General features: G+C 35.7%; 2 protein-coding genes across 2 annotated transcripts; one reads left to right on the top strand and one right to left on the bottom strand.

Annotated features, from left to right (window-relative positions):
• Nucleotides 1–41: 41 nt before the first annotated feature.
• LOC120330024 (polycomb protein eed-like) lies at nt 42–4,239 on the top strand. The gene is made up of 2 exons (XM_039396839.2): nt 42–371; nt 2,021–4,239. Exons 1-2 carry the CDS (start codon nt 126–128, stop codon nt 3,083–3,085), a joined length of 1,311 nt encoding a protein of 436 aa, XP_039252773.1. The 5' UTR covers nt 42–125; the 3' UTR covers nt 3,086–4,239.
• A 3,099-nt stretch (nt 4,240–7,338) lies between these two features.
• LOC144430543 (uncharacterized) lies at nt 7,339–10,745 on the bottom strand. The gene is made up of 4 exons (XM_078118549.1): nt 10,556–10,745; nt 9,601–9,699; nt 8,916–9,034; nt 7,339–8,301 (listed from the first exon to the last, which is right to left on the bottom strand). Exons 1-4 carry the CDS (start codon nt 10,583–10,585, stop codon nt 8,226–8,228), a joined length of 324 nt encoding a protein of 107 aa, XP_077974675.1. The 5' UTR covers nt 10,586–10,745; the 3' UTR covers nt 7,339–8,225.
• Between the last annotated feature and the right edge of the window lie 5,527 nt (nt 10,746–16,272).

Here is a 16,272-nt window from a genome sequence, read left to right as displayed (position 1 = left end):
ATACACTACTACTGGCAGTGCACGGATTCTTTCTGCGCAAAGCCGGTTCGCGCGTTTTATAAAACGTTAACTTGGCAGAGCGTTTGTGTGCTCGTAATGTTACGGTACTGCTGACTGAAACACCGATGAAAATCAAAATGGAAAAAGTTAAAAGGAAGAGCGAAATGGAAGTAGATGATGATAACACAGAAGACGCATCAGTTGCAAGTAACGACATGGACAATAACTCTGATGATAATGATTCCGAATTAAGTTCCGGCGTTAGTCACGGAAGCGGTGCCGGTACCACAAAAAGAAGATTCAAAGGCCGAGGGAAATTTCATAAAAAGCAAATTCTAAAATCTCTTTTCAAGTGTGTCAATTCGTTGAAGGTCGGTATTTTGTTAAGTCAATAACATCACCATTACAGCTTTCCTCTCCCCCGGGATCAATATGTAAATCCTATCCTATCCTATCCATTCCCAATTACTGAATTAGGGTGCAGTGTCTGAATGTGTGCCTCTCTAATACAGCAATAAAAAAAATACAAAGTGAGCTAATTGAAAAAATTCGATAACTGAAATTTGTATTTCTATAACCGTACCTGGCCATAATGGGGTCTCATGTAGTTTCGTACCTAACATAGTCTACTTCTAGCAGTCTAGTGCTGTAGTGGGCATAGCATAACAATTTTTTCATGTGTCAATCCTAACCCTCACCTGACTACACCATCCAAAAATTAAGTCACTATGGCGTCACAGTGACGTAATAGAGCCCTTCAAACTATACGAACTGTCATCCAAGGTGCGCATACGAGCACCCGAAATCGAGCAAGCTATCTCTCTCGTTTTCTCGTCGCAACGATCCCAATATGAGAGGCGCCGGCGCCGATGCCATTTCGGGCGATCTCACGTATGTTTCAGTATTTGGCAAGCTCTATGACGTGATTGTTATGTCGTAGTGACATAATTTTTGGATGGCATAGGCTAGTCAGATGGGGGTTAGGATTGACATATCAAAAAATTGTTATGCTACGCCCTCTAGAAGCCAGACTGGATTCCATGGCAGATGCACGCCCGAGGGCGCTAGCGCTCCACAAAAATGCACGCGAGCGAATTCAATTTTGCACGCCGAAAATTTGCAATTGCTCACCAATGTAAATCGGTTTAAATAGTTTTTAAATCACTAATCTAGTAATATAAAGATGCCAAAAAATTATAACTTTACAATTGTCGACTAATACTTGCTTGCAAGATTTGGCCTGATCGAAAAATGCGAAGCAAAAATCACCATATCGTGTTGAATGATAGGAATCCCGAAATGATGTTTTGGGGGTCAAAGGTCAAACGTCCATTTTTGCTATGATCCAACTTATTTTTACGCGGATGTATTGAGAGGTATCTTAGGTCGAAATCAGTTTAGCGGGCGCAGTTGTTTTGCACGCCGTGAGCTATAATTGCACGCCAGAAATTCTTATTTGCACGCGGGAATTTCTGATTGCACGCCCGATTTCTCGTTCGAAAAGGCCATGAAATCCAGACTGGTCTAGAAGTACGTTAGGTACTAAACTATACGAGATCCCATAATGTCCCTAGGTGCTGAGTACAGGAGTATGATTGGTAGGACTGCAGTTCATATGATACAGTATTACTGTCTGACTGTTGCACTGTTTATATATCTGTATATATTAATATTTGTCGCAATTTTTCGAATTAAACCATGATGGTGCATCGTGCTAAATGTTGAGAATACAATCGCCATCGCACCTCTGATTATTCTGCGTGGGTTTGCAGGTTCAAATCTTATGGGGAATAAGTATGTGCGAGAGGATTGCTGGACTCCTCACTGCCGTATAGTCGTTCACTAAACTGCTGGCTGATCGGTTACGGCTTCCTCCACCATCAAGTCCATGCATCTGAAATAAATAAACTGGCTAATCCCAATCGACTTACTTCTCCCCTGGGATAAATATGTAAATCCCATTCTTTTGTAAGTGTATCAAATAATTATAGTGATTGTATTACACCATTTTTTAAATCAGGAGGACCATGGAAAACCCTTGTTTGGCGTTAGTTTCAATCAATTCATGGGTGAAAATGAACCCCAAATGTTTGCTACTGTTGGAAGCAATCGTGCAACTATTTACGAATGTTGCGAAAACGGATACATAAAACTCCTACAAGCCTATGAAGATCCCGACCATGATGAAACATTTTATACCTGTGCTTGGAGTCTTGATACAACAACTGGTCACCCCATTCTTTCATTTGCTGGGTCAAGAGGAGTGATAAGAGTATTCAACATTATCACAAAGCAGTGTGCGAAGCATTACCATGGTCACGGTAATGCAGTGAATGAATTGAAATTTCATCCAACAAAGCTAAATTTGCTGTTGAGTGCTTCAAAAGACCATTCTTTGCGTATGTGGAATATAAAAACTGACACGTTGGTTTGCGTTTTTGGAGGGGTGGAAGGTCACAGAGATGAGGTTTTGAGTTGCGATTTTGATATCACTGGAACTAAAATTGTGTCATGTGGGATGGATCATTCATTGAAAATTTGGCGATTAGATCAATCAATCATAGAGCTCGCTATGGAAGCTTCGGAAAAATATGATGGCTCAAAATATAACAAACCTTTTCCAACCATTCATATCCATTATCCATATTTCACCACGAGGGACATTCACAGGAATTATGTTGATTGTGTTAAATGGTATGGTGACTTTTTACTTTCAAAATCATGTGAAAATCATCTTGTATGCTGGAAACCAGGGTTTGTCGAGTCTGATATAGACACCTTAAAGTTAATGGAAAAGACTAATGTTACTATTCTAAGTCGACTTCAATATCAACATTGCGAAATATGGTATATGCGATTTGCAATGGATATGCGACAGCGATTTCTTGCTCTTGGAAATCAATATGGGAAAACCTTTGTTTGGGATCTTGAGAAAATGGATACTTCTAAACCAAAGTGCTTGCCTCTGGTCAACGTTAGATGCACAAATTCAATTCGTCAAACTGCTTTCTCAAAAGAAGGAAACATTCTTATCTGTGTATGTGATGATGCTACAATTTGGAGATGGGATTTGCAGGGAAAATGAGCTATCAGCCACTGTATTTTGTTGTGCAGTTAAAGTTGCACTGGGTTGGTTATAGCCAGTCAAAAATGAAAAGTTGAATGCTTCAGTAAAATATTGCTTTATATTCTCTAAATTTGAATGTGTCTAAATTTGCACTATTGTTTCTCCACCAATCATCATGGACCATGTTTCGCTACCTGATATTGCTTGGTATAACCCAAAATATGCTGCTCAGCGAAGGGGTTGACTACCGGCATGCCTTACTCAATCATGAATACAAACCATCTACCAATTGTTTTGCATGTAACCTTTGCAGTATGTAAATTCATTGACAAAGCATTGGAAAAGTCACAGCTTTTTGATGTTTTAAAGTATCTTATTCCAGTGGGCAGAGGTATCTGACAAGTAAACTGCTGCAATTTGTTCCAGAGGTAAATCCACTCATTTTTTAAAGTATGTTAAAAGTTACATAACAAGGTTTCTTGCATACCTATATCCGTATATGTATAGTTCCGACATCACTGATATGCTGTTAATCATATCGAAACTTTTGCTATTCTGTGTAGGCCATATCTTCATTCTTGAATCAATGTTTGTTTTGCATTATCAACCAACCTCGTCACATTTTATATCGAAAAGCTGTGGGCTTATCTTTGCTTACATGACAAGCTGCAGAACTGATATAAAATGGCTCCATTTTGTAGGCAATGAATAGACTGTCTTCTACCTACATATTGAGCGATATGTTACTTGTATTTCCAATTTGGTATGGGCTATTTGATACACTGAATCAGAATACACATTTTCACTTTTTTTCCAACCTAAAATACCGTTTCTACATTAAATTAGATGAACACTAAAACATGGTAATGACTTGGTTTATACCAGGAGTGGGCAAAACTCAATAATTTTACCAAATTGATATATCGGTATGCTTTGAAAGAGAGAGCGAGAGAGATTTATTTTTTCATCAACCAAAATAAAATAACAGTCATCATAATAATAAAAAAAATTAGAGGGAGTGATACGACCAGACGGTCATCAAAGTCAACTCCCCCCTTCACGCTATTATGATTAAGATTCACAATTTCAGATGACTAAATATTATGGTACAACATTCCACTAATATTCACGAAAAGAGAGAATAAAATTGGGGAGGGGAATCCTAGAGTAAATCATTTTTTATTTGTGTATATGGAGTGGGGTTTCAAAATTTAAAGAGATTCGAAATGGTTTACACATTCAGACAGGGATTTCACAGATATTTATTACACTGGACCAATTCAATTAATTGATACCACATATGTGATTGATTAGTAGAATGTTTCATTCCATGTCATAGGTGGTGCACATTGAAGGAAAACAATCAGTCATTCGGTCATCAAATTGACCAAAACAGGGCATAATGCAAATTTTTTGTTTGCAGTGGCGTGTCAAAGTGAGATAGAAGACAAGTAAATGACATGTAAAAAATGTAAACAATTATAATAGGGGAAAATATCTCAGTTTAGTGTGGACCCAACAAAGAAATATAATGCAGCATTTTATATCAACATATACAATAATACCGATTGCAAGTTTGGTTTAACACAGAAAATAGGTTGAAGCAATTTATACCAACATACACAATAATAATGATTTGAGACATTTAAATCCTTGTCGGCTTTCCTTTCCCGGGATAAATATGAAAATCTTCGTGTCTCTTTATCTGACAAACTATTGAGTCATCAATGTGGTTGTTTCTGTAGAACTGTACCGTTTATCCAGCTCGCCAAACACTAAAGTTTGGAATGAGCATAGCGAGAACAGAATAGTTCGATATTCCGATAACGTTCTAAAATAGCAAACAATACGTAGAAGTCGAAAGTCTATTCAGTGTGTTCGAAGGCTGGAAAGTTCATATACACAAGAGACCCCTAATTTACGCGCTTTTGTTGAACTCCGCCGCGGAGGCGTAGCTTAGGAAGGGGGCAATTGGGTACATATGCCCCCGGGCGCCAAGGTACAGGGGCGCCAAAATGGGGCTTGCAAAAATTTCACAAAAAGGGTAAAAAAACGGTCACAAGCAAGATCGCACCGGCGCAGACATCTAGTCTTAGTACATGGCAAACTGCACACCTGGTCAGACCACTTACGTCGACTGCCGACGACATGGCCAAAAATCTGGCCGCGAAACAAATCAAAATTTGATTTGCTTATGTTAGGTAACAAAATGCACGGGGTTAATTACGTGGTTCTGTATCGATAAGTTCTTGCATGCGCACTCCGATGTCAGTTGATATTAGTTCTGTACTGGAGACAAAGGGCAGCGGAATTTGGTTGAATGATGTTAATACATGTTTTGTGTAATACGTGGTTTTGTATTTCGTGGTTGTCAAAGTACCGTACTTTGCGGCAGAGGTACATAAAGAATATTATACTGTGCTAAAAGACCCCAATGCCGTTTTTGACAATTCGTCGAGATTGCACAGATTTTGCAAATTTTTACGACACGGACATCAATGGCCACGAACTTTTCCCCGAAATTGGAGATTGCAGAATGCTGCTCAGTAACAGAACTGAAGGTCAACCAGAAACCTTTTTGATTCTTCTTGGTTTTATTGTGTTATTTGGAGACGACGTTTTACCCAATCTGCAAATTTCTCTACAAATTTTGTTGACAATACCAGTTTCAATTGTCCCGGTATTTCAGCATATTGAAACTTATTTTGTCGTATTCGCGTACATCAATGGGACAGGATCGTCTCAGTGATCTTGCACTTCTAAGTGTTGAAAGAGAAACATTGAAAAAAAAAAACAGATTTTGATGATGTGTTAACCAGTTTCCGACAGTGAAATAAAATAAATTTATTGTAGACTATGTAAATCATCTTTGACAGTAACTGAGTGGGATGCTATATATTGTATAGCTTTGCTTCTATTTTAAATAGAATGTTCCATTGAAATTTGAATACACATATACATATATATTTGAATAAATAATAAAATATATAAGTAAATATAAATTTGAATTTGCATATATAATTTGTTTTTACATTTGCAAGTAAATGTAATAGAAAATCTGATTAAACGTGGAGGTCGGGGCGCCAATTTTATAGTTTGCCCCGGGCGCAAAATATGCTGGCTACGCCTCTGCCCCGCCGTTAATAACAGTTACAACCAGGGGGGCAACTTGAACTTTATAAAAGGAAAGCTGATTTTTCGCAAGCTTATTGGAAATGAAACCGTATTCAGTCAATAGGGTATGAATTTCTGCACATTCACCAGACTAAGTAGTCCATTTGTCAACGTAATCGCTGGTCGGTTACGGGTTCTTCTACCGCAAGGTCCATGCAGTTAAAACAAATAACTGGCTAACTAAGCCTTCACCCGACATGAACTGGTAACTAGCGAGAAGCCGTGGTTGTCTTATAGGCTTTCCTGCCCCCGTATAAACACGTCGATCGTATTCTATCCTGATGTTGTTATAATCGCTGATTATTGCTCGATTATTTAGCGACCAACACCCCAATCTGAGGTGATCGAACTATCTCACTGTCAGTTCTTCCTTTTCGAGTGTTTAGGCGGCAGCGACGAATTCGCAAATGAAATTAATTTATCCAACGTCTCATCGTTGATAAATTAGTCTCACAGTTTATAAATTAACCCTCTCATACTCAAACGAACATAGTGTGTCACGAGTCAGTACAGACTCCGGGATGTGAATATTTGTTAAAGGCTGAAAGCGATCGTTGAAATTCTCCTGCTTGGATCATTTCGGTGTTAAATAAAAACTCCGAACGGACTCGTTGCATAATCCTGTGCGGGTGTATTCGGTCGGGAATCCTTAGTGTTGCATTGCCCATTAAAAGAATGACAAAATCGGCAATGTCATTTAATATAGTCAAAATAAAATATCCTTCTAAAAATCCTTATTTCCAATGTTTCGAAATTTACAGAACGGCCAAATGTTTTTTTCTGATTTAGTGTTTTGCTTTTGAAATATACTACCATTGCTTACCTAGGCAGAGTTCAGAGGTTAAAATTGTCTTTGTTTGTTATCGTACTCGGAAGAAAATTGAAGGTTTTGTCTCATAAAGACATTTCCTTGTTTACGGCAACAGACTAATTGTAAACTAAATGTGTGGTTTTATTGAATTGTAATATGGATAGTACTCGGCATCAACCTTTCGAAGTTTTGCAAGAATAAAACATTAATTCGAAGCTGACTTTAAGTACCTGAATATATCCATCCCTTTGCTTATTTGATAGGATGAAAAGCTTATAACGCAAAGTATTTACAGCTATATTTATTGCACAAAACATGCAAAATACTAGACCATTCGTACAAGCGAGTTGTTACATAACAAATCTAACAGCAGTTTATAGAAGAGTCTATTCTGTAATTTAGATAAGTTAAACAGCCATATGAAAACAAATTTTAGAAATAACTCCAATGCATAAAGGCATATAAATTTGAAAATAAATGAAACATTAAATACCATGAACCGCATGACACGATTGACAATTTTCAAATATTGCAGATAACAGCACCATGCTTCTAAGTACGGACATATATTATTTTTACAGTGTTGACGTTAGCAAATCCAATGATGCCAGTGCAAACCCTATTCCCCACGTTTACCGTAGACGTAGAAATTGATTTTAGTCCAGTGATTGTCAAAATAAGCAGCACAAACACAAAATGACGATTAATAAAGTGCTAGGTGCGCATACACATTTATGTACCATATTTTTGACATTCCCACATGACTTATGTTTAAATATACAAGTACAATGATATTGCCTATATATTGCATAAATCAGAATGTAGTACAACCGCATCCATTTCTTCAATCCAATCAGCTTCTTATATCGCAGTGTGCACATTGGTTCCTGATGCTCAGGCAAACGGGCTAAATTCGTCTCACATTCACAGTGAGTTATTCACAGCATTTCCTTCATCCGCATAGTTGTAAGATAAGGATCGACACAGCTTATCATCATAAGATAACGAATTGCCGTTACCATTTGCAGCTCTTTTTAAACCAGGATTACGTGGTGTAGACCCAAATGCATTAGGAGGATCGACAACTGTAGGGGATGTTGTAAAGACTGGATTAAAGGATGGTGACGGCGAAGGGCTGAGTGAATCAAGTCGATATTGCAATTCCTCATTATGCTATCGAAGTCTTGTTAAACGAGTTTGCTCCTCACTCATGGATTGTTGTAATTTTTGCTTTTCCACGGACATATTTCTATAAAATGAAAGTTCATATATCTATGTCAGGAGCATTCATGTCAAGACTGTGGGAGTCTGGCATATAAAAGCCATTTCGGAGGAATTTCTAGCGTATAGCTCAGGGGTGTGTGCAAGGTTTTTGGACAAAGAACCAAAGATTTGATCCACTTAAGACTGGCGGGCCATGTAAGTGTGACATAATAAGTTACATTTTATGAACAACATTTACAGTGTCACAAAAGCCAAAGGTGGAAACAATGAGCCTCAATGTGCCAAAACTAAATTTAATCGCAATCTCAAATTCCTCGAGCGATATTTTATCTAAAACATCGAAATTTGGTTTTAGTTTGGTTGTGGCAGCATCAGGCGGGTCAGATTGAATTACCTAATAGGCCGGATTTGGCCCACAGTTTGCCAATGTCAGGTATAGCTCATCAACATCCTTTGGAAATACAAGGCCAAATAGAAATGAAATCTGAGAGTCAAACTCCAGAATTTTACTTTTTGAATACAAGAATAGCAGTAGACAACACAACAGAGCTATTATATATAAAAAAAAGAAATGTAGGTGTCATAAACCTGACTTTAATCATTACAATGTTCCCCCTAATTTTACCCCAAACAATGTACCTAGTTTCATCCATTTTTTCATGTAGTTGCATAGACAAGTCTTCGTTCTTTTGTCGAAGTTGGTCGATCTTATAATTTAGTGAATTGACTTGATCAGTTTGAGTTGAATATTTAGAGCACTGTAGTAAAAGCAAAACATTTATTAAATTTGAATAATCTTTGCAAAATATGAAAGACAAAAATAAAATATGAGATTCTTATTTATTCTGAAACAATTTTAGGTGTGTAAATGCCAAGAGACAATACAGAAAAATAATTTTCTTTGTTTTCATCAATATCAGTAGAATAAAAATCAAATATCAGGATATTGTCTGATGCTAAAGCTGAAATGTAAAAGCACCAGTATAATATTCTGTATCAAGATGGATGTTACAATAACATTTTGAATGAAGAAGATAGTATTTGAGGGATGAACAAAAATAGCAGTCTCTTTTCCGAATAATTGAGGATATTTTGTATTGGAGGTAAATATCAGAAATGACCAAAAACACATTAACTGTTTCTAATACATTTCAAAATCACAAGACAATTTTGTAAAGTATTCACTTGAAATCAGAATAATAAATAAAATCAATTTTGAATGTTATGGATGAATTTCCTATATCAAACACAACTAAAGAAGAAAAAGAGGCCAAACCTTCTTGGTCCTGTATATAGTGAACAATATATTCTAGGTTTTTACTACCTCTGCTTCCAACTGATGTATTGTATGATTCTTCATTTCCAAAACAGTAGTCAAGCTGTCAACTTCTGATTTTGCATTTATGTAAGGTTTGATTCTTTCCTGGTAAACAGTAAAAAAATTCAATTCAAATTTCTGATACTAGTATTTCTAAGCTGTGATTATTAAATGGCTAAGCAAACACTGTAGCCTGTCACAAATCTAAGACACATTTGCTATACGGGGTGACCGAAAAGGAAACAAAATCAAGTGATTTGGAACACAATCTAGAGAAAACATAACTTTTGTGCAAAATGTCCTAGATTACTGAAACTTTGGGGTATGATCATACACAAATGGAAGTTCAAGTGGTAAATAAATTTCCTTCATTTTCATAGACGAAATTAGGAAATTTATGGGTTCTTTTTTGAGGTTCACCCTGTATATATATCACAATACAAGAATAGTAACAATGGTAGATGCATTCACTTTGCCATAATAAGTTATAATTATAATATGTAATTTATAAAATAAAAATATATTATAGAACCATTTGATAAGGTGATTTCAATTTCTTGGGATTGTCACCATCATCTAAGTATTAAAACAACAGTATTAGGGAAAAACTATCAATTGGGGTTACATGAAACTACCGTTCCTTGTTCTTTGCGTAAGTGGATCCATAAGCGTATGATGCAAGGATGCTGCAGCAAGAGTAAAGATGACTATTCAATTTAATCCAAGAGTCTCGCTGCACACTAACACAAATGTATTTCTCTAACGTTTCGTCTAACCGAGGTATGCGCAAGTGAATCTGTATGCAAATAACGTAAGGATGCTGTTCAAGAGTGAAGATGACTATAACAAGCTTGTCTTTGTCTGAGGAAGTCTGACCTTGGTTAGACGAAACATTCCAGAAATACATTTGTGTTGGTGTGCAGAAAGACTCTTGAATTAAATTGATTAGGGAAAAACCTACCTTCAATTCTTCTTTTATTGTATTTTCCATATCATCCTGAAGTTTTTGGTATTTCGAAGACCATTCGTCTTGAATATTACTAAGTTCTGTTTCATAATTATGTTTCAATTCTTCTTGTTCGATTCTTAATACTGTTATTTGTTCCCTGCAGCTCTGTCGTTCTTTATCAAGCTCAGAAGATAATTGAGTCACGATTGTTATCAAGTGTTATCGAAATCAACGCACTATATATATATACTTCATGAATAGCAATATTTTGCAGTAATCCGAGCATAAATACTTGCAATTTGAAAACAATGGAAAAATGTATTTTATCATGAACTTACAGCTCTATGTTACCTTACAAACATTTTCTTGGAATTCAATTTGCTTGTTGTATATATGTAGAAACTGCTGGTGAGAGATCAAAAACGATTTAATGTTCAATGAATATTAAACATCTGGAGCGAAACTATCTAAACTTCACTTCGATATATTTACAATTTTGCGGCATGCGGATGCTGTTTTGCAAAACAGAGCTGTGATGAGCACAATTCCATGTGGATTTGCCGTTTAGATGTTTATTTTGTTGCTGAAAATAAACCGTTACAAAGGCAAAAATATTCAAAGTCATTGACCCATTAAAAATCAACGAAAAGTAAAACAAACTACTAAATAACATTGGGGCGAAAGATTGCAAAAGTCAAATCAAAAATGTTTAAATTGCACACATTAACGTTCAACAAAGCATAGAAATAACCGATGCATATTTTAGGTTACGCCAGGCCTATCGCTGTTTATCAAATAACTTAAAAAAGATACTAAGCAAAGTAGTAAAGAGGATCGGCAGCGATAATTCTTTATTATAGTCTATTTTTACATTCAATCTGTTGAACGAAAATGTTGGAATATGTATGGTATCATACGCTCATATTCTAAATTTATAACACATTTCCACAGGGTTTACAAATGACTTGTATTAAATGAATAAGATGGACTTAGTAGTGTTCACGTATGTATTTTGGGGGACCAGTGTTCACTTAAATTGAAATATAGTTTAGCGAAAGAATATTGATTTACGTTCTTCTCCCAAAATGTTACTGATCTATTTTCTATGATTCTGTTTAGCAGAGGTGTGCTCATGTGGCTGCGGGTTGGAGCCCCTATTTGTAGAATATAAAAAAAATGTATTATATATAGAAACGCTTTTTAGACCCTCAAAAGACTGTTACAAATTCACGCCTCCCGGCCCAGTTACATACAGTTTAACTTGGCAATTGGAAATTTCATACCCCCATTTAAATTATTGGCTACGGCTCTAATTTGAACCCAGGCTATTAAACCTCTGATACCACCATGAGTAGTTTCAACGAATGCACTTTAAACTCTGAAATATTGATGGCGCCCAATTAAGTACCTTTGATAATAAGATATTTAAATCTAAGTCGATATTGCATGTAAAGTATTTGTGAATCGTTTACAGAAATATTGATGCTTTTAGATGCCTTGATTGATCCTTCGGGAGATGAATCTTTTGACAAAAATCCATGGAACTACCATTTTGAGATTAATTGAAACTAATAAATATAACTTGAACATTATTTTAAAATTGGGATTAAAACTGATGCTCAGGTCAACAAATACACTCCTCCGGCTGGTTTACAGATATATGCATTTGGTCAGATAGTTCACAATGAGCGTTCATCTTTAATTTTATAGGTAACCTAAACTTCTACATATATCGGATATTAAACACTTGCAAGTATTTTTGCAAACTCATTTCACCTATACTTTTCATTATTCGAAGTTCGCTTAAATATAAATATTAAACATTGTATTCGTCGTGTAAACCAAGCCAATAAACGTAAACAAATGGAATACAGCACTGAAAACGTATGTTCGTCGAAAATCATCAACAAAATGGTATAGTAATTGTTTCTCCTTTGTGGTACATTCGAGTAAACTGACTTCTATAATGATAGACTAATCCATCGGTTAATATTGTGAAGATTGGGGCCTCCTTTAACGCAGGTTAAAACCGGCCGATGCACGTTAGGGTTATAGCGTCAATTGTTTGTTCCCAATAACAAATAAATTTTATCAAACTCAATATACATTAAAATTTCTCTAATCAAATTAACTGCTGAAACTTCCCAGCATCGCATCATATTTAATGGGTCATCCATTTCAGTCTTAAATGTCCCAAATCGATTCCGAATATACTGTTAGAAATTCTTCCGAACATTCTCCTCGTCTTGGTTTTATCCAAGAAAATACTGAAAGGGTTTCAAGGTAACTAAAAAATTTACACCGTATGCAGTAACATTTATTTGGAATGACATATTGAAAGTATTCTAACTACTAATACCAAGCTCTTGGCTAAACATTACCCATATAAGTTATTAAGTCAATTTCTAGGCGGGAAGAACATCTATCACAATAGGTGATATATCAACCGAAATAGTTGCTAACGTATTGAAGTTACCGTTATTAGGAACCTCTTCCTACAAGGTTAATATTCTACCCGACCTTTCGTGCATTTTATTGATAATAGCAATGATAGTCATTGCACAGGTATTTTCGGATGTAAATACTTATGTGGGTATTCATTTTTTTTCAACTTTCACGCCAGGTCGTATATCCTTTTCAAATTGGCGGTTTTACAACTACGTCATTATACTTTGAATCATGCTGATATACATCTAAGACCCACATCCAAGCCTTATTGACAATTTCAACCCTATTGATTGTACAGAAGCATACAATAAATTACCTAAGGGTCCTCAAGGATACGTCAATATCAACAATGTATCATGTTTACCTTATCTGAGAACGAACATTAAGTGAGGCCTTATCTGAGAACGAACATTATGTGAGCAAACCCTATGTAAAACAGATAGCACACCAGACACTGATATCAGTGCTATCCCATATGAAGTGAAAGACTTCTGTTCACGCCCTCTTTCCTTAGTTTAGTGAGTATTTATAAGCTTTCTTTGAATTTATCTCCCAATTGGGCTGCTATTTGGACAGTCTGTTTCATCAAAATACTTTTCCTAAAACTGAGACAAAGAATTTCCTGAATACAACGGCTTAGGTAATAATAAGTAACAAATCTCGCAAGTAACAAATGATCAACCTAAACTCGTGCAAACCAATAGACAAGGCCAGACGATCAAATTGATCGATTAGACAATTCCTCAGGAATGAATATTTTACTTTATCGTTATACAGTATTAAAACCCTCTCCAGCCGGTCATTCTGGTGCCATTTTACTTGTTTTTTTTTTGTTAACCATTAGACCCTAAAGCTTCACTCATGATAGAGCTCTATTCAGCAATATATGTAAAACGCACTCATCTAAAAAAAAAATTTCGCCAAAATTCCAAAATTTCTATTGAACTTGCGAGATTGTGCCTAGTAGAAGGTTAATAATTATTCCTAATTAATTAATTTTTATTTCAACGTTTTCTTGTGTTATTTTCCAACAGAACAACACCACAACCACTATTATAAATGGTTACTCTAAAATTCACGATTGTATTTACAGAATTTATCTCGATACCTCTGCCAAGTATGGTGCAGTCGAAATCGTATTTATCAAAACATCACAGCGCCAGGGATGCGAAAATGCTAAACCAATAATAAGTCATTATTAAGGAATTTATTCGGGACTTTGTAATTGTGAAATTTGTTACAATTATAGGACATAGGAGTGTATATCGGAAACTCCAGTAAAACTCATAGGGTGTTTCAATTGACTCACCCTTCAATTACAATCGAAATAAAAGATGCAGAAAGACGGGATGAAAAAAAATATAGGAAACTTTGATGTAGAGATTAAGACAAATAATCAATTCTACTTTCGTCATTATCAAAATATATAATGTAGGTATCAGTATGTCGGATGCACGTGGAAGGCAAGAAAATGTAGTTTGGAGACTGACTGTTTAAGAACGAAGAGTTGGTTAGGAGATGCTCGGGCAACAATGTGGCAATGAGTACGAAATATGTAGATATTCAGCAGATACTAGGTATTGACAAAACTTGAACAAATCGTGCATTCTGTAGTGTCGGTTGTAGGCGAGTGAAGTCTTATACACTGTTTACTGGTCAAGTTTAACAGATAGGTGCAGCTACAGGTGCCTAAGGTGTCCATCTATTAATGGTTCACTTGAGCACAAATTAGGTTCTAGCTGAAAACTTGTCGTCGTGAGAACAACTGATTTAAGTCGTTCCAAGTAAGCATATTTCAAGCGTGATACAATACAACGTTAATATCAAATGTTTTAAAATCGTATAAGGAGCACCCGTACACAAGTCAATTACGGTAAATGCTGAACTAAATTTTTGATTTCTTGAATATGCCTTATCGCCCTCAACATATAATAATAAACTTCAATCTTATCCTAGTAATATGGTGTTTAATCATCTTGTAGGTCCATTCTTCAGATTCATTCAGATTCATCGGTTCGTTATTTAAGTGAGAGCAAAGTTTGCTAACAATCGTTACAAATACAGTATAGCGTGGCTAAATAAAGTTTGTCGATATTTCAAAAAAGTGTTCCATTCATTAAAATAATTTTCAAAGTTTACAGTGAAATATCCGGCCTACAGGACTAAGAAAAAATTTCAATCATCTTCTTGTACTAAAAATTTGAAATCTATGGTTACAACAATTAATCGATGGAAAAGACGATTTGATTTATGAAGGAATATTAAAAACAAAGAAAATTTCCAAATTACTTGAAACAGGCTTATATTGCCACCGTGTCTGAAAATCTAAATGAAACAAGGGTCTGAACGGCCGCAAAAATTTAAATCCTATTGCCACCGTTGACATCTTGGTGACTAGCTAATGTCAAGGGAGTTAATGTCAAATTCTAGTTGAAGAACTATTTCTAGCTTAGTATGAAAATGTGATGCATCTTTGATCAAGGGCATGATAATTGCGCACGAAACCGTTTAACATGAAAATATTGACGGAACCTTTGAATTCTGTAAATTAGGTTTCAGATTTGCTACCTAACTTTGGGCAACTCTAGAAAGCTTGCTACAATCAGATATAGAAAAGAATAGTAATCCAGAGGTATAAATACTATTTTCGATATAAATATGTATGCATGTAATTACTTTTTTACACCCTGTATGAATGTGAAAATCACATCTGTGGCGCGATTGAAATAGATTTGAGTTTGGCTTCAACCAATGGCAGCGACTTCCTCATTCCTCCCTTTGTATGCAATAAAAATATGTTTTATAAATGCTATTATTTTTGCTATTATTTTACCTTTTCCGAGTTTCTAGCATGTTTCATTAGGTTTGGTTATCATGTGATCCATCACCAAGCCTTTAGCGTTATTATTTATATGATGCGTAGAGATGCGGAAACAGACGAAATTCTTGCAGGTGTTTTGTAAGGCTGTATTGCATATTTGCAGTTACACGGGAAGCACTAGTCAAGTGTTTTGAAGGAATCTAGATTACAGTTGCATTAGCTAGCATTCGATTGTATTATAAAAGCTGTTTTCGTCCGTCAGTATGGTGCATGTCATATGTGTACCAACAGACTTTTTTAACTAATTGTATCAATAGGCCTCTAAACGAAATTGGTGAGACCCATTTTATTATTTAGTTTGTCTGTGGAATTACTAATATATCTAGTCGTTAAATTTCTTTCCCTTGAACTTAGATTCACTCTGTGCAAGAGTATTAGCCAGAATCAAAAATTCTGCTCC

Source organism: Styela clava, chromosome 12, assembly GCF_964204865.1.
Source record: "Styela clava chromosome 12, kaStyClav1.hap1.2, whole genome shotgun sequence".
Lineage (NCBI taxonomy): Eukaryota > Metazoa > Chordata > Ascidiacea > Stolidobranchia > Styelidae > Styela > Styela clava.
The sequence above is the reverse complement of the archived record's forward strand: the minus strand, read 5'-3'. Positions and strand labels throughout refer to the sequence as shown.